This window comes from Takifugu rubripes, chromosome 9 (genome assembly GCF_901000725.2).
Source record: "Takifugu rubripes chromosome 9, fTakRub1.2, whole genome shotgun sequence".
NCBI classification, from domain to species: domain Eukaryota; kingdom Metazoa; phylum Chordata; class Actinopteri; order Tetraodontiformes; family Tetraodontidae; genus Takifugu; species Takifugu rubripes.
In genome coordinates, this window is record NC_042293.1 from 4,242,327 (window position 1) to 4,270,070 (window position 27,744).

General features: G+C 44.8%; 3 protein-coding genes across 8 annotated transcripts in view; 1 reads left to right on the forward strand and 2 right to left on the reverse strand.

Annotated features, from left to right (window-relative positions):
• Nucleotides 1–874: 874 nt before the first annotated feature.
• On the forward strand, nt 875–6,441 carry ttc38 (tetratricopeptide repeat domain 38). 2 transcript variants are annotated; one of them, XM_029842154.1, is made up of 15 exons: nt 875–990; nt 1,282–1,359; nt 1,473–1,554; nt 1,784–1,955; nt 2,366–2,539; nt 2,680–2,755; nt 3,034–3,153; nt 3,228–3,287; nt 3,418–3,456; nt 3,698–3,751; nt 3,877–3,958; nt 4,388–4,553; nt 5,411–5,570; nt 5,888–5,961; nt 6,120–6,441. In XM_029842154.1, exons 1-15 carry the CDS (start codon nt 961–963, stop codon nt 6,205–6,207), a joined length of 1,455 nt encoding a protein of 484 aa, XP_029698014.1. In that variant the 5' UTR covers nt 875–960; the 3' UTR covers nt 6,208–6,441. The 2 variants fall into 2 exon arrangements, with proteins under 2 accessions (XP_029698014.1, XP_003967248.2); XM_003967199.3 differs by lacking the exon at nt 3,698–3,751.
• Nucleotides 6,442–6,516: 75 nt separating this feature from the next.
• Nucleotides 6,517–16,627, reverse strand: tspan33b (tetraspanin 33b). 4 transcript variants are annotated; one of them, XM_029842157.1, is made up of 10 exons: nt 16,455–16,592; nt 15,386–15,665; nt 13,725–13,806; nt 13,568–13,625; nt 13,069–13,196; nt 12,902–12,976; nt 8,967–9,062; nt 8,507–8,635; nt 7,699–7,860; nt 6,517–6,649 (listed from the first exon to the last, which is right to left on the reverse strand). In XM_029842157.1, the coding sequence occupies exons 2-10, from the start codon at nt 15,463–15,465 to the stop codon at nt 6,581–6,583; spliced, it is 879 nt and encodes a 292-aa protein (XP_029698017.1). In that variant the 5' UTR covers nt 15,466–15,665; nt 16,455–16,592; the 3' UTR covers nt 6,517–6,580. The 4 variants fall into 4 exon arrangements, with proteins under 4 accessions (XP_029698017.1, XP_003967227.1, XP_029698016.1 ...); XM_029842156.1 differs by having other exon boundaries at nt 6,573–6,729; XM_003967178.3 differs by lacking the exons at nt 13,725–13,806; nt 15,386–15,665 and having other exon boundaries at nt 16,455–16,627.
• A 1,944-nt stretch (nt 16,628–18,571) lies between these two features.
• tspan9a (tetraspanin 9a) overlaps nt 18,572–27,744 on the reverse strand; it is a 58,525-nt gene continuing 49,352 nt past the window's right edge. The window contains exons 4-8 of one of the 2 annotated variants that reach the window (XM_011607012.2): nt 26,751–26,852; nt 26,377–26,508; nt 24,438–24,521; nt 24,205–24,306; nt 18,572–22,623 (exon numbers count right to left, since the gene is read on the reverse strand). In XM_011607012.2, the coding sequence (XP_011605314.2) occupies nt 24,208–24,306; nt 24,438–24,521; nt 26,377–26,508; nt 26,751–26,852 (417 nt within the window). In that variant the 3' untranslated portion in view covers nt 18,572–22,623; nt 24,205–24,207. The remainder of the gene's footprint in view (nt 22,624–24,204; nt 24,307–24,437; nt 24,522–26,376; nt 26,509–26,750; nt 26,853–27,744) is intronic. The other variant, XM_003967177.3, reaches the window with a different exon arrangement.

Sequence of the window (27,744 nt, forward strand, 5' to 3'; positions counted from 1 at the left end):
GCTCTCGGGTTCAGGGTGACAAACATGGAGAGGAGCTCTTCTCTCAGGGATGAGACGTCCAGTTTTACCTGTGTGTGTGTGTGTGTATATATAAAACAAAAGAATCCATAAAACTACATGCTACATCCATACTTTTGGTAATGAACTGAAGGATGAAACGTTCGAATATTGAAAGCACACGGGCATTACCTGAAGAGACAGTAAGGTGTTTTCCCTTTTAGCTCTGCTGCACATATACAACTTTGCAGAATTCTTGCCAAACTGTCCTGGTGACGGTAAAGCCAGTTTCTAACATAGGTGAACCTCTTAGACTCCTTTCCCAAACAAATAAACATGAAGTAACACAGAATATGGGTCAATCTCATTTATTTAACACACAACATTGATCACAGGACCTCATCCCTTGATCAACACTCCTTATAAAAGTAGATAAGTGCTCAGAGCTAAAGCTGACCTTAAAAGTCCAAAGCTCCCTGTTTCATTGCGCAAAAACAGGTCAATAATAAACATGAGTTGTGAAGACTTTGAGCTTTTATGGTGAAGATGGTGTGTGATAAAGTCTGCCTAACTGTGTTCAAATGAGCAGATCCCATGCCCAGAAAATGTTATCGGGGGGGCTCAATCTATGCGCTCATGGGTCGAGTTTGTGGTTATTTGAGTCCGTACCAAGTAAATTTTTGATAATGTTTTAAAAGAAAATATTGTAGATTTTTATATATACACACATACATACACACACACACACACACACACACACATATATATATATATAAGCTGTTTTTATGCTGCAGACAACTTTATTAAAAAGATTTTTAATATAAATTTAAATCCTCCACCCGTCTCTGTGCTTTTATTTTGAAATCACTACATGTAACTCAGACATCCGGTGTCTCATATCATAAATAGTTGCGCAGCGGCTTTAGAAGCGAGACAAACAAGTGAATAAAAATACGCTTCCAAATGACTCCTGCAAGTTGGAGGGACTGTCAGGTGAGTGAAATAACTTTACAAACAGCATGAAGAGTTTTAAGTTTAAAATGCGTTTAATTATGAGAACCTTAATGGACATGGTGAAATTCACTTTAAAGCACAGAAAAAAATGGAACAATGAGTAGTGAAGGCTATTTAACGTTAAATAGCGTGCATTAAAGTGCAAAAGTAAGTTCTCTCACCCGAGGAGATCTGATTCCTCAAAAATAAACTTTTAAACAAACAAAACAAAATAAACAAACTTTTCTTTTCCTTGGTGACCTGATGTGCCTTCTGACGATGTTCTTGCAGGCCTGGCGAGACGAAGGTCTGACACTGTCCACCAGCAGTAATGAGGCCTGCAAACTCTATGATGCCATACTTACACAGGTTCCTGCATCAAACACAGCTTTACATATTCCACGATGTCTCCACATAGTGTCTACCTACAATGTATACCACCATGATATGAAATCAAAATAAACGAATGACCTTTTTTTCAGTATGTGAAATGGAAAAATGACGAAACTATGGGAGGAATTGAAGGATGCATTTCTGCTCTCCAAGCAGCTGACCCCAACTTTGGTAAGTATTGTGTCTAATCTAATTTAAATTATTTGAACTGACAATGGATGCTTTATTCTTCATGTGATTAAGTTGCAAAAGGGGCCATGTGTGTTGGTAAATCTCAGATATAAAAGCAGGAAGCAGATAACTTATGTCGTTTAACCATTACAGATTTGGATGAATTTATAGCAAGAAATGATGTTGATCATTTTTGACAGGGACTACTTGTTTTTTTTTTCTCTTGCAGTTATGGGTCACATGATCAGCACAGGCCTGGAGCTGGTGGGGACGGCGAGCACGACCCGTTTGAATGAGCGTCTCGCCGGTGCAGTGAGACGGACCGTGGAGCTTGCCAATGCTCAGGACATCACGCACAGAGAGAAGCTCCATGTCAGAGCGATGGAGCTCTTTTCTCAGGGGTGAGATAACCAGTTTTACCAGTAGGTCAATATTTCTTCAATATTTCTAACAAAATATTGAAGAAAGTCCCAAGCCTCTGGTTAAAGAGTTCTTGAGTTGTTAAAGTGTTGGTTTTTTTTTTTACATTTTAATTCTGCACAAACATACTAATGTACGTAACTATATTATTTTAAGATCTTTGATAATTATGTTATTAAAGGCAATTTGTAATCTTGGCTAAACTGACTCAAATAGAGCCTGCATGAGCTACCTTTGCTCCCAAATAAATAAGAAAGATTAGGCAACAGAGAATTTGGGTCAGTCCTGCAGGACGAATGCAGAAGTCCAGCAACTTAATGCTGTGCTACCCGGAAATGCACATTCCCTTGTTCTCCCTTACATGGTAGAATAATTATTTTGTTTCTTGTAGGGACTTTCCCAAGGCAGCTGATGCATGGGAGGATATTTTGCTCGACCACCCTACCGATATGACGGCTCTCAAGTTCGCTCACGACACCTACTTCTACATGGGAGCTCAGCTGCCCATGAGGGACTCTGTGATCCGTGTTTTGCCCCATTGGAAGCCACACAACCCTCTGTATAGGTACAGATTCAGACTACAAGACCAATATTTAGGTCCTTTAACTGTTAATGTATTCAAAAGAGAACATGCATTAAGGTTCCATCCATTTAAGGTTCAACTGCCCTGTAGTCTAAGATGCGATGGACATCTTGTCTCCACAGGTATCTGAATGGGATGCTTTCCTTCGGTCTTCTGGAGACGCGCCTCTATGACCAGGCCGAGAAGGTGGCGATGGAGGTAAGATTTGAAATCCGCGCCTTGTTGCGACAGAGGTGCTGTAGTTGCGCCAGCTTGGTCGCAGAAGTCATTCGCAGCAGAACGGTGTCGCTGAGCGGCAGCTGGGCTGCCAGACCCTCCGCTTCTGAATGTGTAATACACAAATCGTGCTGTGACACGCCGCAGGCGCTCACTCAAGGAAAGACTCGGGAACATTACGGATCAAAGGAGCGGCGGCACGGCCCCCGAAGGGCCGCGTGTCACTGCCGTGCTTGTCCTCACACGGCACTCTTGCGCAGGGCCTCGCTTTGACTCCAGATGATGCCTGGGCCGTCCACTCCCTGGCCCACGTGTACGAGATGAGGGCGGAAGTGGACAAGAGCTTGAGTTTCTTTGAGAGAACGGAGAAGGACTGGCAGGTAAAGCCACAGTTGGCGGATTAGTCAGCGTAATCAATCAAAGTCATCCTGACATCTGTACTGTTTCATTCCAGAGCGCCGACATGCTGGCCAGTCACAACAATTGGCACTGGGCTCTGAATTTCATAGAGAAGGTAGGGTTCAGTCCAGCAGTCGATACTGGTGTGGAACTTCTATTTATGATAATGCGAGATTCATGTTCGAATGTGTTCATGTCCTGTCACAGGTTATAAGTCTGTCTTTGTGTTTCTTCTTCCCACGCAGGGACAATATGAAGCTGCTCTGGAAATATTTGATTCTAAGGTTGGTTTGGATCCAGATTCAACTGAATCTCTGAGTGTGTGCACAGCGAGTCCCTTAAAGGGCTGAGCATGTAACAGTGTACGGGGAAGGCCGACTAAAAGCAATATGTTGGGCTTGTTCTGATTGAAAGTGTGTACAAATGGAGGTTAAATGCATGTTTTTCTGTCAAGTGCTGATTATTTTTTCATCCCGTCTCAAAGTAGGAGAGGCTGAACTGAAGTAAAGCTCTGTTCTGTTTCAGTGCTTTGAGCTGATCTCACAGTGTTACTTACCACTTTACTCAAAGATAATGCGGGTGATTCTCATCAATGTTTAACCACCCGTGTTGGGCGAGTCTAGTTAATGTCTTTCTGAAAAATTTATTTCTCGGAAAAATGTGTTTTCCTAGTCAGTGAAAACATGTTCTCCCATCATCTTCAGATTTTCCGCTTCTGTAAATCTTCTGGAGCCATGTTGGACATTGTCGATGCCTGTTCGCTGCTCTACAGACTGGAAATGGAGGGTAAGATATGGGTTAACCAGAAGAACCGGCGAAGCTTAACATGGAAACTGTCATAGTTAACGAAGACGTTACTGTACAATGTCTAATGAGAACCTTACGTTCATCTGACAGAAGCTGCTGCAACCTTAGCTGGAGTGTTGCTGCTCGTTATGCTTCTGCGTACGTTCGCCATGTGACCTTCCGTTTCAACTGTACAGGGAGCGGCATTATTAGCAGACTGTCGTCTATGCCTCAATGCCGCTTCCCGAGTTTAGATCCCAATGAGTGAAAAGGAGCAATGCTCATTTCTTATTTTTGCAGCCAGTCGCTTTTGATTTAATTAGAAAGGTTAGCAAAGAGACATCATTTGTAGGTTAATGGGGGAGTTATGTTAGCACCTTCTGGTGGTTTTTCTTGTAGATCCACGGCTCATGTTCTGTTTTGTGCCAGGCGTGTGCGTCAAAGATCGCTGGCAGGAGCTGTTCCGGGTGACGCGACCTCACAGCGATGATCACGTGACCCTGTTCAACGACTTCCACTTCCTGATGGTCTCACTGGGAGCCAAAGACAGCAGCACATCTCGGCGACTACTGGAAGGCCTCCAGGAACTGTCTAAGTAAGTACCCCCACCTCCACCACGCACCTCAACGCTCTTGTCAGTGTTACATAAGAGCCACTCAGGCCTTACGTAAAAGTGAGATGAGAGCACGCGTAGGATGGTGAGGTGGAGCCGGGGTGCTGTCAGAATGGGAATTCGGCATCTCCAAGGCCCGGCTCTTCCCACTGCAGCAGCTGCCAGGGCATCTGCTGCCTCTCTGGAGATCCGTGGCGTCTGACCACAGATACTTTTTCATTTTTCCACCGCCAACAAATGCTCGCAAAGGCTGCATCTTTAAACCAGTGCTCAGTTCTTCCAGCATGAATATGAAAGGATTAAGGAGAAGAAGCCCTCAAGACAACTGTGTGAATTCTTTAAGAAATCCCGAGGATGTGCGCTGCCTTCATTTAATTCAATTACTCACGTACAATAAATACAGTGCTTCACTCTTTTTGGTTTGGAAGGTTGGTGCTGTTATATAATCAGAGGTTTTGTTGTTATGCCATTTAATATCTTTCAGACTCAAAGCATCCGCTAATCCTTCAGTATAGAGTTCTTGCTATCATCATAATAATCGTCTTTATTCTGGCAAGTTGACACAAAAACAGCCCCGAAAAGCCGAGAACTCTTTGCTTTGTGGTTATTTTGATATATTTTTGAAACAGAAGGGAACGCAATTACAATTTTATCTGATGGTTTAGCTCAGTTCTATGTTGTGCACCACCCTCCACTATCTCTACAACAGTCAAAAAACAACACGCAGCTTTTATATATTTAAAGATTTAATAATCCAGCCTCACAGTGTTCCATCAATGATACCCCTTTAAAAAGAATCCCACTCAAAATTGCAACTCTTTTCCTCTGCAAACTCACAGGGAACCAGGAAACAATCAGCAGCACCATCTGGCAGGGACAGTTGGCGTGCCGATGTGTCAGGCCATGATGGAGTATGACCAGGGAAACCACGACCGGGCTTTCGAGCTGCTCTACCCGTTGCGCTATAAAATACTGGGAATCGGTGGCAGCGACGCACAGGTGAGGTCATCAGTTATGGCTGTTATCAAACCACACCCGCACACATCCCACCTTCAATCGTAGCTCGCCGTGGCGATGTGAAACTGGCGAAAAGTCCTTCGGATAAGACTAACACATGCTCTCTAACGATGTCCTGTATCAATAATGCATGTGCATGATGGGTTCTGATGGACCGCTGATGTATTCCGTGTTCTTTGTGTCCCTGACTGTTCCCAGCGGCGGAACGGCGTGCACAGTGTGTACCGCAGAGCGGCGGCAGGACAGCACACAGGCTCTGATTGGGTTTTATTTAAGGGTTTGTTAACTGTTGTTTACAGAGAGATCTCTTCAGTCAGCTGATGGTTCACGCCGCCATGAAATCAGAAAAGAAGAGGAACCAGAAACTGGGAAGGTGCGTGGAAATCTGTGTTGATTAACTGAGATACACCCAGCACGCGTAGACCAGGCGTCCCTGACTCTACAGCATGATTCATTATTGACCAGGTTGGCATTTCAGCTTGTTGCCACGGATACGTGTTCATGTCCTTATCTCGCGTTCAATCCCTGCAGATGTCTTCTGATGGAGCGTGATACCGTGAGACCAAACTCTCCTCTGACGCAGCGGCTGATGAGGAAAGCGTTAGTTCTCCACGACTAGCCCCAGCGAGGGGGAGCGCCACTTCACACCGAACATGTGGCACCGCAGCAACTCTTCATTAATGTTAATGCCTCATAAGAAGATGATTCTAATCCCAGTTTGCTATTGTACAACTAGTAAAGCATTCCTTATGAGACACCTGTAGCCATAGTAACCTACATTTTATGCTGAAATTCCTCATTTAAACATAAAGCAGTTGCCTGAAATAAATACACCGTTTTAAAATCTAACAAATACAATTTTTTTGTTTACTTTTTTACATTTTAAGAGAGACAAACCCATTTGGGATTTTTGAACAGTCTAAATCAGCGCCGGAGAAGCTGAGCGCAGCGCTGCAGGTTCCGGATCCCGGCGCCTCTTCCTCTGTGGCGGCTCACGACACCGAAGTAATCTCATCCTGGATCTGAGAGATCAGAATCTGGGACAGCACGATGCCTGCGATCTGGAGGAGAGCAGCCACCGTAAATAACGACTGTCGAGGCTGCGCCGAGCGCACGTCGGGGGCGCGCCTGTGGAGCTGAGCTGTTGTATTTAACAGAAGGAGATAAACGCACACACGTTTACGGGCCTGTCTAATAAGAGCTGATCAGACGGCATAATTCATGAACAAAACGTACACATTCAGAGGCGTTTTAAATATTAACTCGTCTTGCTGACAACGGCGCCGCTGTTCGGTGAGGACGCGCGACGGGACACGTTGGCTGTTGCGCGCAGCGGTTCTGACAGCATCTGCGTGCGTCTGCGCGGGATCTTCAGGGACACATGCGGGCGCACGCGTGTGCTGGAGTCAATTTGATGCTGACGCTCCGGCGTACGCGGGCTAATTACACCCAGGGAAGATTTGATGGGGACTAATTTGTTTTTAGGGCCTATTGTCGGGGGGTATTAACGACACTCTGCTCGGTGCAGCAGGAGCCTGCGTGCCTTCACTTTATTTTACGTCAGGTTCTCAGTGCTCCAGGTCAGAGTAATCTGAAGTGATGAAAATGATTCAACACTTGCGAAACTTTACATCCTCGCTCCAAAACAGCACATCAGCTGCACTTACAGCCCGGAGCTACATAATAAATGCATAAGGTGCATCTAAGTTATGATTCTAATTGCTATTGTCTTCATGCATGTAACACAGCTTAGCATTAACCTTCACACACTGTGTTTTTTTCCTTCTTTGTTGGGGAAAGGAGATGAACCACCGTGGGAGTCTCTGGGATTGATCCGTGTGAGTGTGTGTTTCGACGGGGAGGGTGCAGGGTTCTGATTGATGGTCTGTTTTCTCTGTAGCATTTCACAGCTCTGCCCAAATACACCGTGTTTGAAGGGGCCCGAGCTTGTCAATATGTCAACCGCAATGCCTTCAGCGGGCCGAAACTTCAGGTGATGCTCGTGAGCAGGTAAGGGAGGGAAAATAAGAGAAGCCTGGGGTGATCTCAGCGCACAGTCGCTCAGCCAATTAGTGCACGGTAGAAGCCAAGTGTGTGAGCATGGGCGTACCTGAGGTAAGGCCAGGCCAAGGGCGAGAGCCCCAACCAGCAGCAGATGAGACTCAATCCACATCACGGCTTTGTCTGCACAGCCCACTGGGTAAATGGACTTGTATGTCTCCAGGTGGTTCTGGGTTTGAACCCCAAAACCACACATTGTGTTAATCACTGCCTGTAGAACAGGAAGAAGAGTCAAAAACGGAGAGAGGGAGAGAAATCCTGAGCGTTCTGGAGATTGCCTCCTCCGTCTTGGACGATTAGACCTGAAACAAGTCAGTCATGAGGTTCATGTTTCGCATCCGTTGCGCTAGTTTGCATCAACGGGGATGTCTTGGCAGGGGAAACAAAAAAAAGGAGGGGGGGGGGGCTGGGACATGACACAGGAAGCTTGTCGATTTTACTACAACGACTACTTTATCGCTAGCGGGTTTCTCTGAAGTGACGCTTGTTTGCTCGCTGGGCTGCGGTTTTTAGGCATGTCAGTCATCTCTGCCATCCTGCGAATAATATTATTGCTCGATTGCTTACTTGTTCACAAATCATTAGTTATGCACATGCAAGTGGCCCTTTGTGCATCTGCGATCAAACTATTTATAAAAATATCCTCTTTGAAAAGTAGCTTTTCAGACATATTAACTTGTGAAAATAACCTTATGAAAGAGGCGGCTTCGACGCTAGCTGGAAGCTGATGGCCTTCATCTAAATTTCCCAATGTCACAATAATGTTTACGGCCTGTAAAACCTCTATCAGATTTCCAATTTTTTTTTTATTGAGATATAACCTGAAGCTAAAGCCACTAAAAGAACCCTAGAGGTACCTCTCCAGGGACAGGGGTGCAGCAGGAGTAAGGAACGGCGCAGCGCTCCGAGCTGGGGTTTCCAGGTGTGCAGTTGAAGTACAGATTCCAAGACCAGTCTGTGTAGTTGTTCCATCCACAGCATTTAAACTGAGGGGGCAGTCAGAGAAAGGAGAGCACACGGCAGCAGGTACCGATTTAGCAACATGGTCTGTACTTTCCTTCCTGCCAGTTTGGGCTTCTCCCACTGGGGAAACCCAGATTAATGTGCCAGCGTGTGCAGATGGAAGTGTGATATCTCAAAGGAGACCCAGAGAGAACAGGAAGTCTATGTAACATTTAGCATGTCATGTGGAAAACTGTCAGTGAAGCCAAAAATTACGTAAGCTGTGCGGCTGCCTGGTTTCCTGTTTGGATGCTTTGAAAACAGCGCCGGTCTTTGATCTGAGATGTCTTGTGTGAGACGGAGGGTTGTAGGCACCTCTTTCTGGATGTAATCCATCAGATTCTGCAGGTCCAGGTCGTCCCTGTAGTGCACGATGGCTTTCCTCACAAACTTTCCCAAAGCGTCCCGAGTCTGAGAGAGTGATGGAGCACAGGGAGATAACACACATCAACAATTCAATTTTGCCAAGTTTTAATGGCTTCATTTGTACCAGAGAGGAACGGAGCTTCACCTGTGGCTTCAACCAGGCTCCTGAGATACTCAGTAAAACCGTGAAAAGCTTTCAGGGACTGCGATGTTGTTAATTACTTGTGCTGGCAGGAAATCAGCCCTGTCTTAGGGAAGACTTCACACAAGTCAAAACAGATCATATCTGGACGATTTAAAGTCAGAATTAAAGCATTTTAGCCCTGGCTAAATCAAGCAGCTCTGGCTGGATTTCACCTAGATTACACCTCTATTACGAATGACATCCAAATCTGCACTGAGGGCTGCTTGTTTTTTGTGGAAATCTGTTTCAAATTACAAGTCACGTGCGGCACATTAGCTTGCAGGCCATGAATAACATCATTCGTGCTCCGACTTCCATTATTAAACAGTTGATGTTCAAGTGCATGTGAAAACAAACAAAACCACCTTGTTTGTGTTGCGTTAACACACCGAGGGGTGTGTTGCCACGCGGCAGCGGTGCGGCACCCTCCCGCCCTCACCTCCCCACCGCATCGAGATGCAGCAGGAGCGAAGCATAATGACAGTAATAAAAGCGTTCAGGCCTTTTGCGATCGATACTCACAGTGAGCTGAGAAAGAGACAGTTTTCTGCTCTGTCAATGGTTGTGAATATTTGTTTACTAATCCTTCCTTATCGCTGTTATCATCCTGCTACGGTTATCAAACAGCATTATGCTAATTAGCCGATGAACTTTAAAATCTCATTAAGCTTGAAAGTGAACTCGAGAATGCAGTTTGCCAAAGGCCCACTGAACTGTTTCCACCCCATCTATAAGAGGTTCTGTTGATAAAATGAGCTGTATCAAAATATCCCGATTTTTTTTTTCCTTTATCCCCCAGCGCTTCTGCTAAATAATGTTTGGATTTTCCTGCGTCCCTCCGCCACCCCACCAACGACCTCGCTTCTCCCTCCCCGCTGTGGCTGCAGAATGCTCATGGGCCTCGGAACCACACCTCCCCATGTCATTAGCAGCCAAGTCTCCTTCAAGGGCTCTGTTGAAATGGAACATTTGGTTCCACTTTGAAGAGCTGGAGCTCTTGAATCATTTAGCGGGGAAGGATGCTGCGAGGGTTGTTAAACTGCTCTGTTTAGCAGCAGGCAGCCTAACTGCCGACAGGGTGCACAAGGGATAAGAGAGGTATCATTGGGCCCCTTACCAGCACACACAGATGTTGCTGCACCCCTCCAGTGTGAGCTGTAGTGTGTTTATTCTCCGGAGAAATTTCACAGGACGGGAGGCTGGAGGGAGGTAATTTAAGGGGAATTCTTCCCTTCCCTGTAGCCTCCGAATCTGTTCAGCTACACGGGGCAAGACACAGTGACCCTGTCTGCCCTTTCTGTTCTTGTGGGTGCGTCACAGCTCTGATCTGGCTCCCTTCGTGCAGTCAGCTATCGCTTCTTCCATGCACACTTAGCTAATTCATGCTAATCACTGGAATTATCCTTACAAGTTGGAAAGAGATGACACTCCTGAAGTCCAGAGAATATGTTAGCTGGAATCCTGCTTGCTCCTCATCTTCCTCTACTTCTACCTCCAGAGACGGATGGCCATCTGGGTGAATCACAGAATGGCCATGCAGTCATTATCTGCTTTTTTTGTTGTATATTTGTTTGGAAGAGAAGAAGAAAATGAAGAACTTGTAGCAGTAAAAACGATACTTGATTATCTTTGGTAGTAGCATGTGGACATTGTGGTAAACTAACTGGCAGAAGCAGCAGCAGCAGATGCCCATCATCTCCTTGGCTCAGGAGGCAGGCTCCTCCTTACTCCTGTAAGTGACACTTCTATGTTCTCCAATGCATCAAATGTTGTATAATGTCACAAGAACATATGGAAGCATTCGTGCTGATGAGCGCGGAGAAAGACACCCTCCCGTCCCTTGACATTGCCGTGTGTATAAACAGAGCAGCAGAATAAAGAGCTACTTGTTGAAGAAAGTCTTCATCCACCAACATTGAGTTAAACGCCACATCATCGTTGGTTGGGTTTCTAAGGTTAGCATGCGACCTTCATTTCTTTGTGAGCGTTCATATCAAAGTGCAAAGTTACAGCCCCTTTACATTGTGATTCACTATAGCTCGTCCTATGGGATGTGTGCTTCAGACACCTGTTGTCTGCTGGTTCAGCCAGCCTGACGAGACCTTCATTTCTTTTTGCGTGTTCAAGTTAAATCGCAATACTGTCCTCTTAACACAGCATCTGGTCAACATTTTTCATAGTGTCAGGAGTGTTGTGACGCCCGCGGCAGGGTGCCCATTGTTGTGGGCCGGCCAAGTCAAAGACCAGGGCTGTTTTTTCATCCCAGTCCCTCCGTGGCTACCTCCTCCTCGTCCGGCATCACTAGCAGCTTGAGCGCATCTCACTCGTGTTCCCCACGCACCTCTAATGTGTTTCGAGTGCGCTGAGCTCGTGTGGTCGAGTGTCATCATATCACAATCTGCCCATAAAAAAAGCCTTTTCAATGCTGTAAAGTGTCAAGTAGGCCAAAACACTCTACGCTAACATTTGCACACCTGCGGACAATCTAGAATAAGTATATTGTTCTCCAGTGTAAAATTCACATATTTCAGAACGAGCAGATCCCAAAAAAGGGTATCAGCTGATCTCTAACCAGCTCACACCATCACCTTGTTACTTGATCCACATCCGTGTCCATAAGTAACAAATCCAGAATAAATAATGCTGCAGCTCTAAGTTTCCTAAAGATTTCAGATTTATTTTGCATCCAGAATATAGTTGTGAGATCTCTTTCCAGGATATAGCTTTATCAGGCACCTGGTCTCAATTAATAACTAGCGCACACGTCCATGTGAGGCCCCCACCTGTCTGTGATGCGCAGAAAGGGATAAAAAAATAGGGTTCTTTGCTTGTTGGGGGTCAACTTTTTGAATTTGACCCTTTGCTAAGTCCCGCCCCCCAGGGTTACAGTTGCTAGGCCTGGAAAGCTTCCTTCACCAGTACATTCATGTAAACAGGGATTTTGTTTGTGATTTCGAAAAAATTATGCTCCACAGGGAATCATCTTAAATTTCTGGAGTAAGAGTTCAAAAATATCAGATTGAACTAGACAGAAAGGACTGGAATCATGCATTTCTCCAACGTATTGACTCAGTCACCACACGGCTTGATTCATAGCCTCAACCCCAACGCTAACCCTAGCTCCACATAAAGCTCCTGATAAAGCTTTAACATGCAGATGATGGCAGGTTTCCAGGAGAAAAGAAACACTCAGAAAACTCTACATTTAATTACAATTTACTCAAATATTAGCAATTCACTCACGAACTACAGCTAACGCTCAAACGCTAGCTTTTAATTTGAACCAGTGTACATTATAAAACATGCTCTCTCACCGAAATAGCTGAATCTATCAAAGAAAAGCATTATTACATCACAAAATAAGTCCCAAGTGTTACTAAAACTGCTAAAATAAACATTGTAGAGTCAGGTCGATTATTCCAGAGAGAAGCGGAATGTTTTCTGACGAATCAAAGGCAGATTACGTAAGCGACAGTGACTGAAAGGCCGAGCATGTAGCGTGGCTGTAAATTAGACAATGATGAATCGTCCCCTCATGAGTCCATTAAAGTTAATATAGGCGCAGAATGGCCTGATGCTGCTCTGCATAAACAGCTGGAGGGGATTCATAACCAGCTTCTCTGTTGTCAAAGAGCCTGGTGTGATATTCCTGTAAGTGTAGTCATCTCAGAACAACAGAAAGGGAGAAAGAGAAGATTACCTGGTCCGAGTAGAAGAAGCCCAGGATGGCCATGGCCAGCTGGGTGAGGAAGACCAGGGTCAAGCTGAAGGAGAACTGAGACGAGAGACAAAAAATCCACAGAAGAAAATAAAAGTCTCCATTTGTCGCTGTGAACTTGGTTGTGGAAACGGAGGCCGAGTCATTACTGTCTTGAGGAGGCGGATGTTCTCTCGGAGGGCTCCGATGCATCCGCAGAACGTGATGAAGAACATGACCACCCCCACCACGATTAGGATGACAGCTGGGTCGACGAAGAACGTGTCTCGCACCGTGTCTGGCAGGGAGAGGAGAAAAGAAAGCAGTCCCTATTTACATGTCAGCCTTCTTCTTCTCCCTCCGTCGCTGGGTTTCCTGCTTTCCTGCTCCAGCTCTGTGGCTTCTCCTCTCATATCGATTCATCTTCTGAGGATTATGCAGAATGCAGAATCACTGGAACGAGCCCGGGTTAATCTGTTTTCTTGGCATCTACTGCAGACTACAAATTAAATATCGTAATGATACCAGCTCAAATGGATGTGACAGGCTATTTCTTAGCGTTTGGAGGCTCTGCAGGTGTGTAATAGCGACGCCTGCGCTTGTTAAAATAGCACAATATACAGCAGAGCAGGACATGGGAGAGGGTGGTGGGTGTGTGTGTGTGTGTACCTGTGGCTTTCTGGACTTTGGCATACACGCCGATGGCAACAATCAACAAAGAGAAGATCTGGGGGGAAAAGAGAAATCTGTGATATTCCAGGAGAGATCAAGGATCAGAACATCAGACTTAAGGAGGATAGAAGCCCTTCTAGAGATCGGAGCCCACCTGGGTTTGGAGCTTCCTGTACTGGGCAGATTCTTGTCCAGGTTGGACTTTAGATTTTCCTTGTGAAACCCTGATGCGGTAACTAAACAAGCACAGGGTCAACGATGTCACTAAAGGCTCATGCAGACCCCCAGAAGAAGAGAAGAGTTTGTTCTTGCTCCTGATTTTGGAGTTATTGGCGCTTTTTCCTGACACATCAGCAGAATGGGGCTATTGTGCGAGTGGTTGGAAAAGCGGATGTGGGCCTGGTTAATGCAGAAAGCTACCATGATTGGTCTAAATTTACTGTCGACCTCAAGAACTAAATCAAATCCAATAATGCATCATAAACCACAAAATTACAGTTTCAAGCAACAAACATCTGAGTCCAGCATGTTCAAATGTCATTTGAATCATAACAATTGGCATGTAGGCTAATCCAGTAATAAACTCAACACTGGGTTGTGTTTAGAGTGTAGCGTCCAAATTTATTTTCCCAGCATGCATTGGACTACTGCAGCGACTGTGCCAAATGGCACCGCAATCACTGTGAAACACACACCATCGGGTCCTGCCAGGAAAGGTGTTTAACAATGAAAAATCCTTCTACAGGTGCCGTTAGCATCACTTGGCCGGGTCCAACCGAGCTTTGTAGGAGCTGGGAATAAAAAACATGTTTTGACATGGTGGCTCATTAAAAAAAAAAAGATTATGGCGGGGCGGCTTGAAAATCGGTGGGCTCTTTTTTTTTGGCGTTTAGGTGTGGTTACAAAGGTGATCCTCGACAACTGGAAAGTGCGGTCATTTCAACGCTTCTGTCTTCATGTCCAGCTTGACCTCGAGTGGGAAACTCAGAGTCCTTCGCCAAAGCCCACCTGAGTGTTTTTAACCCAGTGGAATTTCTAAAAGATTGAAGAATGCATTGAAATAACACGTGTGTGTGTGTGCGTGTGTGTGTGTGCGTGTGTGTGTGTGTGAAAATATTAGAGCCAAAAAAGATCGAAAACTCTTAAGCACAAAGATAACACAGCGCAGTGGATGATGCAAAAATACTTTATTGTGGAGCAGGCGTGTGTGCATGCGTGTGTGTGTAAAAGTGCTGATATGAGTTCAATCCTGACAGAAGGAACGATGAAGGTGAACGTGAGAGCGGGGCAATTAAACCCCTCTTGATTGAATTGTCCTTTTCACCCTCACTTCTGGGAGGAGTTTAAAGATTTTAGCTTCGATCTACTAGACAACTACCAGAGACAAGCAGCAGCTCCTCACACGCGCGCGCCAACGTGCACGCTGCTGCAGAGCTTCCGACCACAACAACCAGTTTTAACAAATGGGTCATTTGAAGAGACCCTCTTACTAGAGCCGAAGCCGGTACCAGCGTTGGCTAGGATCAGGGACTGGTTAGCGGACAAACATCATTACATTTTAAGTAAAGAACAAGAATACCCCCCCCCCCCCCAATAAACACACACACACACACACACACACACACACACACTTGGCTACAGTTATTTTAGGGACATATTACATCAGCTACACTGGAAACAGGAACTTTTTCTCTCTGAAAAGCTTTTACTGGATCTCTGGAGGTCGTGATGGTTTCTGTCCGTGTGTAATTAACCACAGCATTCATGGTTGACACAGTCGGTCTCTAAAGAACATGGCTAAAACGATCATCTTACTTTAATCTCACAGTTTTGGTGTTTGTGTGCGTGCTGCCTCCAGGTGTGTAAAAACCTGCGCCAAAGCACGTCAGATGCATGACTCAGTGTGTTCCAGCTCCGTTTTTAGGTTTTTGAAAAGGATCATTCAGGTTTGCTCCCTCAGGATTGTGTGAAAGCCTGTTGAACTGAGGCGCGGGGACTCGGTCACAAAAGCCTGATGGATTAGGGCTGCGGCGTTCGCTCCCGAACCCACGCTTGATCAACAAAGTCAACACTTTGCCACCACCGCTGATTGGGTCTGGAACACAAAGAGCATGATGTGGTGTTTGCACCATTGCTGCCATTTGTGGAAGGACTGAAAGAAGTGGGGTTTAATGGCACCACTCTGCGAGGCTGCTAACATCATCTCTAACGCTTCCCAGCAGTCATTTATCAGCACGTTTTCAAGGGTTTTCTTTTTCTGGAGTCTCATTTCTGTCAGACTCTCACCAGAAACAGTCATGAAGGATGTAATGATATAGAACTTTATATAGAACAAATATTTAAATGTAAAAGGCAGAAAAGCTTTATTTACTGTTAAAATGCTGTCATCATAAGCATTAATCAACACTTACTATTCGCTAGAATGTCGACTTTTGTTGAATTTATTAATTTAACACTTACATTTATATTCTCTCTGTGCTTGAATAGCTTTACATATTTTAATAATTACTAAACATTACCATTTATAGATTCATATATACTGGATCCATATATATAAATGCAACATTTGTTCTTTCGATGTGGCTGCTGTACTGCTCAACTCTTAAAGGTTAAAGGGCACTGATGTGATGAGACAAAGTTGCTTTGGGCTTGTTTACTTATTTTTGTTCATTACAATTTAAAAATACATTATGTTATAGGGACGCCAGCACCTCATTGATGTAGTTAATTCAAAGAGTTGCTGGTCAATTGTCAGTTTCGCAGATGAGGCAAATATACAATCCGTGACAAATGTGAGACATAGAACTGTCATCGGGTCAGTGTTGGTTCCCTAATTCGAATTTGGACGAGCTTGGTTCTAAGTGTGAATGAAAAAAAAACTCACCCAAAACAGGAAGCTGAAGAAGAAGAGAAAATATCTGATCCAGGGGTTGACGAAGGAGAATGTCTCGGCCCGGTCCAGGTTCAATTTTCTATCCATTCTTTCTTGTCTTTTTCACCTACATTTAGCTCTCCAGTGGCTTTAAATAATGGCCACCACCTCGGTTGTTTACTGGCTCTGAGGGTGTCAGAGGAGGGGGGGGGGGGGGGGGGGGGCTGTGTCATGCTGTCCTGTCAATCTGGTAGGACCCAGAACTGTCCATGCAGGAGGGCGGGGGTCAGATTACACATGAATATCTGCGTCTGACTGCAGCTGAAAAGGAATCTAGCGCCGTCAGGCTGCTGGTAAACGTTGGCTCTGTCGTTCGCTGACAGTGGTTGTTTCAGAGCTGGTTTATAGGAAAACAGCTGTTGGAGGACGGAAATGAAAGTATTCGGAGGCAGAACGAAGCTGAGTGGCAAACGTCTGACCGTGTTTGATTAAAGTTGAGAATGGAAAACTGATGATGTGTCAGAATGACCACGGATGTGATCTGGATGGAGCCGGCGGGAGAAAAATGCCTGAGCGTTAAATGAATCAGAAACAGACAGCTGACCGATCCGGCTCATAATTCACAAATGTCCTTCGCAGGCAAGAGGAGCAATGTAGGAATAATGTATGGGACTAGATTTGAAATCGCTTCCTCTTATCAGAAGGTGTCCTCAGGGGGAAGATGCAAGGACAGGGTGTCTCTCGAACACCACAGGGGGGGCCCTTCTGTGAATTCCAACTTTCAGAAAGCCATGCATAGCTTTTGTTTCCAACCATGATTTCTCCCAGTGTGAGGTCTGTCTCGTCCCATGAACCCTGGATTCAGAGGTCATTAACACTGTTGTTGTCATTTTAACAATTTAAAATACAAAATAGCCAGTCCATTTATCAGATTTCTTATGTACAAATGCATTGATGTTAATCTCCTATTTTCAAAGTATCTGTTTTTTGTGTTGTTTAACATGGCAGCACCTTTGTTCTTAGCGTTAGCTGCGCTAATACGGGAGCTGACAGACCTGCAGAACAGGCTCCATGCAGTTTATGCTCTTTGTTCATAATCCATTTTGTTTATGTTTTGTCTACCCAACTAGTCTACATCACTTCTATTGTCCACGAGTTTTCTAATCTATATCTACACATGCACGGACGTAAAGGAATGAAAAAATCAGATTAGCAAGTGTTGCAGAGGAATTTAGGTGCGTTAAACTGATTTATCATAATCAGATCACTGAGTTATATCCCATTATGCTGTTTAAATGATCACCTGAATAATCTGATGCAGAATCAGATCATGATCAGATTTTTATGGTCACGTAAATGAGACCAGTGATCCAAACCAGACATTCATGATTTATGAACTGGATAAATTCAGCCTGTTGTACATCTGCCCATTTTAATGGTGGCCAAGACAACTGGGCGTTAGATGATCAGAATAGAGCGAGTCAGGGCATGCAGAAATCAGCTGAGGACCATCACACAATATCTTCTACAACCACAGTACAAAACATAAAAAACAAGCATATGTCCAGTTATGGAGCTAAATGATACAGTCTGAGGTGACCAACAAAATTCAGGTCAAACCAGGTTAATGACTGAAAATGCTGGAATTATTTTTAAACAAACTGCCCGTGGGAGTTAAATCTGCTCTTTTTATTTCAGTACATGTTACAAAATAATCTGTACAAAAGCTAAAATAGGTCATAGTTTGCATAGAAGGAACAGTGATGAAAAGAAAAAGCCTGTCTGGCAGCAGTAACGCAGCAGCCTGATGGGAGGAGGGGGGCAAAATTGACTCGGCTGTTCCCCCAAAACAGAAGAAAACTGCGGGAAACAAACCTGTGATGGATTCCACTTTCATCACTGGCTGCTCATAAAAAAAAAAGAAAATCTGTGTGGCTACTGTCAGCTCTGCTCCTTAGGTATGGATCGTTTTCCTCTTACACAGAAAAGGTCACTGCAATGATACTCACCCACCCCAACCTCCATGACTCAAACATCAATTGAAACGTTTTGTCTAGCATACAAAGAGGACACATCAGGAGCATCCAGCCTGTTAGCATTAAAGACAACCAGTGCGCCGTGCCGCAGGATTTTGTGACACTCGTTCCTTTATTTAAAAAATAGTTGCTTTAGAGAGTAAAGAGGGAGTCGGTGCACCATCTAACAACTAGACATACTGAGAGTGTTTTCACAGGTAGCAGAAAACTCCACAGGACAAGGCTGGCAGGTATCAGATGTGCCACACAACATCAAACACACCATTTCCACCGTTCGGTAATTCAGGGAGAGTATGAGAGGATTACAGATATGATGTCAAAATATGAAAGAAAACAACAAAAACATAAACATCTCAAAACTCTTTAACACGTCCAATTACTGCAGGTGCATGGCAGCCAATTGGGGGTCTTAAAAAAACACATTTATTCAAATGAAAAAAAAGTAATATAAAATGGTATTGAACAAAATATGAAAATTCAGACTGAAAAACGAACATTGGCATCAAAATTATACTTCACCTGTTCTTCAGAAACAGATGGCATGGGCAGAAAAGAAACACACCAGACAAGTGGTTTTACCATACTGATGGCAGATTTGTCAGTATGAGCACAATAGAGCCGCGGTGATGAAAAGCATTTCAGAATGAGAAAATGTCGATTAAACTGTCAGCGCAAATGTGATTAAAAGTGGGAGAACCAGTAAGTTACAGCAGCAGTGAAAAATTAGCGTATTTACATCGGCAACGAAAGTACAGCAGTGCAGCGATGCGAGCGCTGGTATATGCAGCGTCCTGGTAGCACACTTAAAAAACTCTGGGAAACAAATGCCTCTCATAATTGAATTACAGAGGTGTGATGACACGTGTGCAGTGTTTGTCGTATGGAATGTAACAAATGTTCTTTCTTCCAACTCAGTAGCCTGATTAGCTTGTAGCAAAGCTAAAACAGAAAGATGCTTTTCACCTTTCTCTCTTTAAGAGGCAATGTCACTAAAGGAGGGGAAAGACCATTAAAAAAATGACAAAAACCAAAACAACTTCAGATATATAAAGTAAAACATTTTTCAACTGGTTTACAAAAATAGCATCGGTAACAGCTTCTCTAAAAATAGCATTCATTCACCTTTTACACATAAAGGAAAAAAAAACAGGGGACAGTGGCAGAGCTGAAAGCAAGTTTGCAGGTAAACAAGAAAAGGAGCTGGAAATGTCAGCAGAAGTGACTCAGTGGGGGCAAAGAACTGCAGCGTCTGAAATCATGACATCAGGGACCGGTCTCGCATTTGCTTTGACGCAACCTTCTTGTGGAACATTAGAGTGTCAGTTACAGCTGTGGCGTCTGTAAACCCCTTTGTGGGTGCAGGATTAGCCCTACAAATGTCCCAGGATGCACAGCGGTGTGTCCCCCAGTGTCGGTATTTTACAGCTACGGCGTGTGCAGCACCAATGATTGTGGAGTGAAGCAGTAAATAAAGGAACCGGGAGAGCAGCCAAACAGCGCGAGGATGTGAATTTTTGTGTCTGAGCTCTACATCAGCCCCGACTCCACAAGACAAGTTGGAGCACAAGGGGGCAAGGAGTGAATCACAGCCGCGGGGTCGTTGCACATCACAGCCCAAATCTGTTCCTTCCTCATGCATGAACGTCTCCCAAACCATCACTTTGTCATTACAACATCAGTTTAAAGAGGATACAGATGTCTTCAGGTGACGCTGTGAGGGAGCAAACGTGCTCATCCAGTGAATGTTGATGGGTTTGTACAAAGTCCAGAGCCACAACAACAACCATCTCCCTTCATCTGCTGCTCCTCAGAATTTTTGTACTTGATTTCGAGCTGTAGGGAGCATGTCGACTGGCCATTCTTCCTGTCTGCAACATAACTGTCACTTCCCGGTATCTGGAAATGTGGCAATATTCCTAACAACAACAACAAGAGTGTGACAGTTGTTCCCCAGATCTAGAAGTCATTCAGAAGCAAGAAGTCTGGGCAGCAACGGGGGTTTGACCTGCCCCAGGTGATGAGATCAGCCAATCAACAAATGACATAGGGCTACAGATCAGCCAATCAGAAAATAGCACGCCTGTATCTGGGTAAAATATGGTTGATCTGAACGCAGCACCGTTACAGAGAAGATGTGTACTGCACGCGCATGTTGGGAGTGCCTTATCCAGGGGCAAATATTTGGCATCAAAAATGGGGGCGAGACATTTTGTCAGGTGTTACTTATGCATCATGCTTATTATTTAGCAAAAATTGAAGAAAATACTAGTGTAAAATTGAAAGGAGGGATATTACATGAACAAAATTAAGTAGTCTCCAGGGGATTTGATGTGTTTGTGTTTTTAGCCGGGTTTGTCCCCAAAGCTGTTTTTGCCTGTTTGACAGCCTGTTCCCTCACCATGTCCTTGGCATTTGATAATTTGCTGAAATTATCAGTAGCGGTGACGATTTCCTCAGCTGAAACAGTTCCCTTTGACCACAGGTGTTCTGCAGCCCGGAGCAGAACCACCACGAGGAGGTTTCATTAAATCACATCAGCGCTATATTTATTCTTAGGGAGGCGGCGATGTGCTTAAGCCTCCTGCAGCGAGTCAGCAGGAAACAGACATAAGCCTGTAGGACAAGAAGATGTCCTACAGGTCATCTTCATGTGTCTATTTGTCTGAGCTTTGATCTGCCTGCATCACTGCCTACCTCTTCCCCTCTCCTCCATCGCATTTGCAAGAGTGTGTCTATAAAAACATAAAGCCTGAGCTGTTGTTTCCTGGTGAATGTCACCTCCAGCAAGCAGTCTTAGTTTTATGGACAAAGCGTAGCACTCCTTGGTTTTAGACGCCAAGCAGGAAATTAGGGTGAGGAAAGAAAACTTGTGGTTGGGGGTGTGACAAAAGAGAAGGAAGGCGGGGAGGAAAAATGGATGAGGTCTCAAGATGGCGGATTTTTGAACGTAAGCATCTTCAGCTCGTTGCCCTTGATTTCACTTTTGTGTGCTTGAGTTTTTAATGCTGAGGGCTGGGACGAATCAGTCACCCCCCCCCCCCCCCCCACACACACACACACAGAGCTTTTCACCTGACAGTTTTGGTGATGCCCATTTTATTCTTCATATTGTCTCATAGGGTATAAGAATCCTACAGCTGTCATAATAAAAATGTCTGTGCACATGCACACGCTTGTGTGTTTTTCAGAAGTAGATTAGTGCAGTGTAATTTATAATTCAGAGGATACTGCAGAATTTGGGCTAAAATAAATCCATTTGTGCTTGCACAACCGTCCTCCCTCCCAAATCTCTCTCCTCTTCCCTCTCTCTCTCTCCTCTTTCCTCTCTCTCTCTCTCTCTCTCTCTCTCTCCACACACACATTCTTGTACTTCTATCACTGTGAGAACTTTCATTGACATAATGTGGTTCCCAGCCCCTTAACTCCAAATCTTAACCTAACAGCCCTTTGATGGTTGGAGAACCATCTGAACTTTGTGTTTGGTCCTTTATGTAGAACACACACATTTGCACACACATACACACAAGCTCCTGGAGCATCAGTAACTCTTCTTGGAGAAAAATGAGGGGGGGGGGGGGGTAGACAAATACAGAGTGAAAGTACAAAACAAGCATGCCATGTTGGAAAGTTTTCTTTTCTTTACATTAAATTGTGTTGGACTATACTTAGCTCCTGCAGAGGGCAATAAGAGTCTCTTTGATTTGTGTTTGTGTGTGTGTGTGTGTGTGTGTGTGTGTGTGTGCAGTGTTGCTATCAGTCCTTCCCTCCAGAAAACAGTCCCCGCATAGAAAATAAAAATGAAATCCACTCAAAAAGGAATGATGGATTCTCCTCCTTTGTCAAGTAGTGTCTGGGTGTCCCTCGGATTCCAGTCGCGTTACTCTTTGACAAAAATGAACGGTGAGAGGAGCGGAGTGGAGACACAGCTGGAAACTGTACAGAATGTCAGGTTGGGGGGCACAGGAGGCTTAGCAAAGGTTGTACAGTGATGGGTCGGGGTAACAAAGGTGTCCGAGTCAGTTCTGTCCCATCAGGTGGTGGGCCTCCTCTCAGTCAGACATCTGGCCAACAGGTCAAGCGTCGTACTTCTTCCCTGTTCTGTGGATGTGGTGGAACAGTGTCAAGGAGAAGGCCATGCCCAGGAGCTGGAGAGAAGGAATGAGATGGTGAACTCGCGTACGTAGACATACGTACGTTCTGTGTCTCTCTGACAACTGACTGATGTTGACGCCTTTGGCTGCGCCGAGTGTTTGATGAACAACATATCCTGTGGTGCAGCACAAACACCACAGATGGCCTTCAAAGGCGAGCCCTCCAATCTTTGTGATGGAGATGGGCGCCGTCTGTGCAAGCATTAACTCAATGAACGAAATCAAGATACCACTGAATCAAAGTAGCCAGCTATCGCTTTGAAGTTCCCATTACCGCTGATACTTTACATCAAACAGGGTCACAAGGCTGGTCCTAAAACCATTATCTTCTCCCAGTTGTGATGGCAGCAGAACGGCCACGCACTGTGCACTGTCTGCTGCTGCGAGATGTGATTATCTTGGGAATTCTGCTGCCTCTTTTTCCTTCAGCTTCAGCCCAAAACTTTATTGACGCCTCTGCCTGGGAGAAAAATGCTACCTTAAGGGGCGGCTAGTCAACACGTGCCGGTAAACACCCAACAAAGAGGTGGGTTATGACCGATACATGTACATGGTCTACGCAGCTGAGCATATAGGAGCGGCTTTTCTGCCCCTGGTGTAGGTAAAGTGAACGACCTCGGCAGAAGGCACCAAATTTAGGCACATCCTACAGATCCCTGATGCCGCCGGACATTACGTAAGAGCATTTCCTGATGCCTCAATGAGGCTGTCCAGCACCTTTAACTTCAGCTCTCCTAATCCGACAGCTTCAAGCTGCCATCCAAATCTCAGCGAGCGATGTTTGCATGGCACAGAGAATGACACATCATTAAGATCAGCGTCAGCCGAGTCAGCGCTGTGACATGAAAACGTTGTACTTGAGCTGAAAACAGAGCTGTTGTGTCACCTGCTGGGAGGCGACAGAAACAGACAGAAGTGTCAGGGCTGAGAACAAATGCGTGAAAAGTCATTGTGAAGGTTGGCTTTCTCCTGCGCTCGCTCCTCAACCACGGAGGACATCGGGACTAATCCTCGGCCTTCTGCTGCACGGTCAGCGTTTGGTCCCAGGGGCTCAAAATTAAATTAAACGGAAAGCAAAGTTTGACTGAAATGAAAAATGCGTAGCAATAAACACAGAGCGGGAAACATGGGCGGACCTGTGAATAGCGCTGAATCATCTGTGATCTTCATTCGACACGTGACTGAGGCAAACAGACAAAAACACAGCCAGATGTGAAAACGCTTTCAAACAACAACCCCTGGATCTCAGCCAAGTTGTGCTCATTTCGCAGCAGGGCGGGAAAATGCAGCCTATAATTGCTCTCACAGCTTATTCTGAAAGGTGCCACAGTTCTGCGATTGCAGCAGGTGGACTCGTGGCCCTGGGTTGGAGCAAATAAAACCAAGAGTAAAGGCACTTCTGCAGTCAAACGTGTGCAAAAAAGCCCGCTCTTTGTTCATCTCTGACAACTCTGTCAGGACATGGCCTCCGAGCAAGTGCAGCAGCTACAAAGACATTGCAGGGAGGAAGTTAAGGCAAGCGTGTCGATAATTGCAGATAATGTTGGAGAGGCTGTATGTAGAAAGGAGCTGTACCTTTTAGATCAAATGTTTTCTGTGCATTAAAGAGTCCAGAATAATTCCTGGATTTATTCTCCCCCTAGAATTTTGCTCCATGAAACTCCATCCAGGTAACTCCTGGAAGGGTTAGGGTTAGGGTTAGGGTTAGGGTTAGGGTTAGGGTTAGGGTTTTCAGTCATGTAATGAAAATATGGAGTCTCTCTAATGGTAAAGTATACAGATATAGCGATCCAGGTGAGCCTTCCTACCTGCACTACCAAGATGACCATCCCGATGGTTCCCAGCAGGAGCTTGTTGTCATCCAGCCATTCCTCCACTTTCTCAAAGCAGCCCTAAAATGGAAGAGATAAAATGTGTTCGCACTTTATAAATGATTAAATAAAACTCCCCCTTTACCTCAGACAGAGCCTAGGAGATGCGCGGGTTACATCTAAGGTGTGAAACAACAGAATTACCCCCGGGTGACCACTCACATATGCAAAGCCGTGCTGCATTCGGACGTATATCCACCTGGGTTCACCCAGAGGACACCAGCGGGGGTGGTGCTGGGGCCATGTCTTAATGGAGGCTTGAGCCGCAAAGTGCACCCTGTTGTGTGAGATGACTCGAGCAGGTTCACAGTGTAGTGTGTCGCCGTGTCTTCTGGGTGGGATTACGCACAAGCTGGAAGTGGCGCTTTTGCCCACTGGGGCAGCTCATTGTCTGCCTGTTCTCATTTCACCAATTCTATTAGAGCTTTTAATCCCCGACTTTCGGCCCCCTAACAAATCACACCACAGACTAATGGCAGAATACCCTTGTAATGGAGGGCGACAGGAAGCCGCTGCGTTGTGAGGGGTTTCCCTTCGAACAGAAAAAGAGGCTGTTGTCTTATGCATAATGGAAACGGATTCGGTGTGATCGAAATTCGACAGTACAGTGAGAACGCTGACAGAAGTCAGCACACACGAAGGCTTGAGAAAGCAATGTAACAGATGGGGTTAAGATTTGTGTGTCCCCTCGAAACTCCCCTTGAGTTGCAGCAGTCATCCTCCATCAACATAAGCTTAAAAAAACAACCGCGCTAGAAATACAGTAAAGCAAAAAAAATTCTAGTTTTTCTGCCTGGCAATTCTGCCTTGCAATTCCTAAAATCCATTAAACTGACAAATCCATATCTAATAAACAGTACCGTATTTTCTGGACTATATGTCGCTCCGGAGTTTAAGTCGCACTAGCCAAAAAATGCATAATAAAGAAGAAAAATAGATATATAAGTTGCACTGGACTATAAGTCGCATTTTGGGCGAAAATTTATTTGATAAAATCCAAGACCAAGAACATACATTTCATCTTGAAAGGGAATTAGCATGGATTAGCAATAGGGTTACGGTATGCTAACGTAACAAATTCAGCTACATGACCCACAACAAACTGAGTACGTGTCTGCTTTGTTAACGTAACATATTAACAGTTATTCAGATAACTATAACATGAAGAACATCCGAGCAAGTTTACCAAAAAAATCAAGTCTAACTACATAGACGAGCACCGCTTCTTCTTCTGCGTCGCTAAAGGAACTCGTTCCTCGGGTACACACGCATAGAGCGCCCTCTTGTGGTTGTCAGTGTGAAAATAACGAACATGTGAAATTCTGTAACAATGTATTTATAAGTCACTCCGGAGTACAAGTCACACCCCCTGACAAACTATGAAAAAAGTGCGACTTATAGTCCGGAAAATACGGTAGTTAAAGTTGTAAAAATACACACATTCAATGTCCCACAGTAAAATTCCGTTTAATTCCTTTAGCAATGAGAGCAAATTAAAATTAAAATGAATTTAAATCATGTTTTTTTGTTTAAAAAGGCTTTACAACAAAAACAAATGGTTTAATGTTATTTTCATGCTTATCTGCTTGTGGGACTCCAGACTTTTAAGTGAATAACATTTTTAACATGTTTATGATACTTGAAATTGGTAATACACAGCTTATTGATCCTTTATGCTACATTTTTCTTTTGTTTCCTATTCTCCTGATGTTTTTGGGTGCACGTGCTTTTCTCTCTTTCTCATGTTTGACGCCTCCGTTTGGAAATTTTACTCATTATGTCCCCTGAGTGCTGCTCGTTCACTTTTCCCACCGCAAATCTGGAGAGTTGCAAAAACTCTCCTGATGCATTTGCGCCTAAATTGTTGCCAACTCACCCTGTTCCAGAACATGTTGGTGATGTTGTGCCCACAGTTCTGGTAATGTTCCTGGCAACAGCGATCTGGAACTACCTGCTCCTTCAGGGCCTCGTACCAGTCGGTGGACGCTATAACCCCACAGCACTTCCACTGTCAACGACACAAAGCACATTTAACACTCTTGTGCGGTCGGAGAGGACTTCGAATGGGCTGAAATGACAGCGTTTTTTGTATTTTAATTAGCCACATTGCTTTTAAGGATATGAATAACAAGCTAAAATGGATTTCAAGAGCTGCTGGACTTATAATGAACGGCATAAGCAGGAAGAGTTCAATATTCATTAAATGTTGCATTAATGTAGATGTTTCAGCATCACAATGGGTGCTCCTACCTCTGCCTGGATGATGTTCCAGGCGTTCCGCAGGCCTAAGTTGGTCTCTGAGTTGTACAGAGCAAGGCCGTCCTTCAGGTCCTGCTTGGCATTATCTCTCACCTGCAGATGAGCGACAACATCAGCCTCGGACATACTAGCTTGATTTAAAGGTCCTGACTGTGCAGGTGCATGATAAGTGTGTATAAGTGCTTTTCCAACAGACAGGCAATATGGGTATGATAATGGAGGCATTCCAAGTATGCAGATAAGTGCTTTTACATTAGTGTAATTTAGAGCTTTCAGAACACTACATCGCCCCATCTACTGGGATACAAATAAAAGATCGAGCGTGAGACCTCAAACTGACAAATAAAGGTTCGGGTTGCGTCAGAGTTCAACATCTCATCCAGATTAGACAAATCCAGAGCTCCACCTCCAGTGCAGCCTGTCTGCATGCCAAAGAAGCCATACGATAACAATCACAGCGCTCCATCATTAAATTTTTGTGCTTGCTGCCTCCGACTGTGCTGTAAGCGATGGGGCATGACATCACAGCCTGACATGAGGTGCAGCAGCTTAGTTCTCAGGTGCTTTGTTTCCTCGGAGAGGAGTGGTTGGCGTTCAGCGTGGTTTATCGGTAAACCCGTCAGTAAAAAAAAAAAAAAAAAAAAAAAAAAAACAGGCAGGAAAAAGGGAGCACGGAAGAAAATGTCAGCCAGCTTTCATGGAAGGGATGCAACTCAACAGAAGACAGAATCATGCAGGGATTCATTTTGAAGAAGTATTTTACAGATTTGGAGTTCCATTAGTGTAATTTTTAATCTAGTTTCCCACTCTGAGACTGGCTGTTCTGCACCTCCGGTGGCGAGCCCTGCTGCAGCTGTCCTTGTGAGGGGAAATGAGATGAAGAGGAGCATCATCAATCTCTGCCTTATATGCAGCTTCTTCGCATACATTGCCCCGTCCTTGCCGTTCGCGGCGCTGCTTGCTCATTACCGACTCCTCGCTCTAA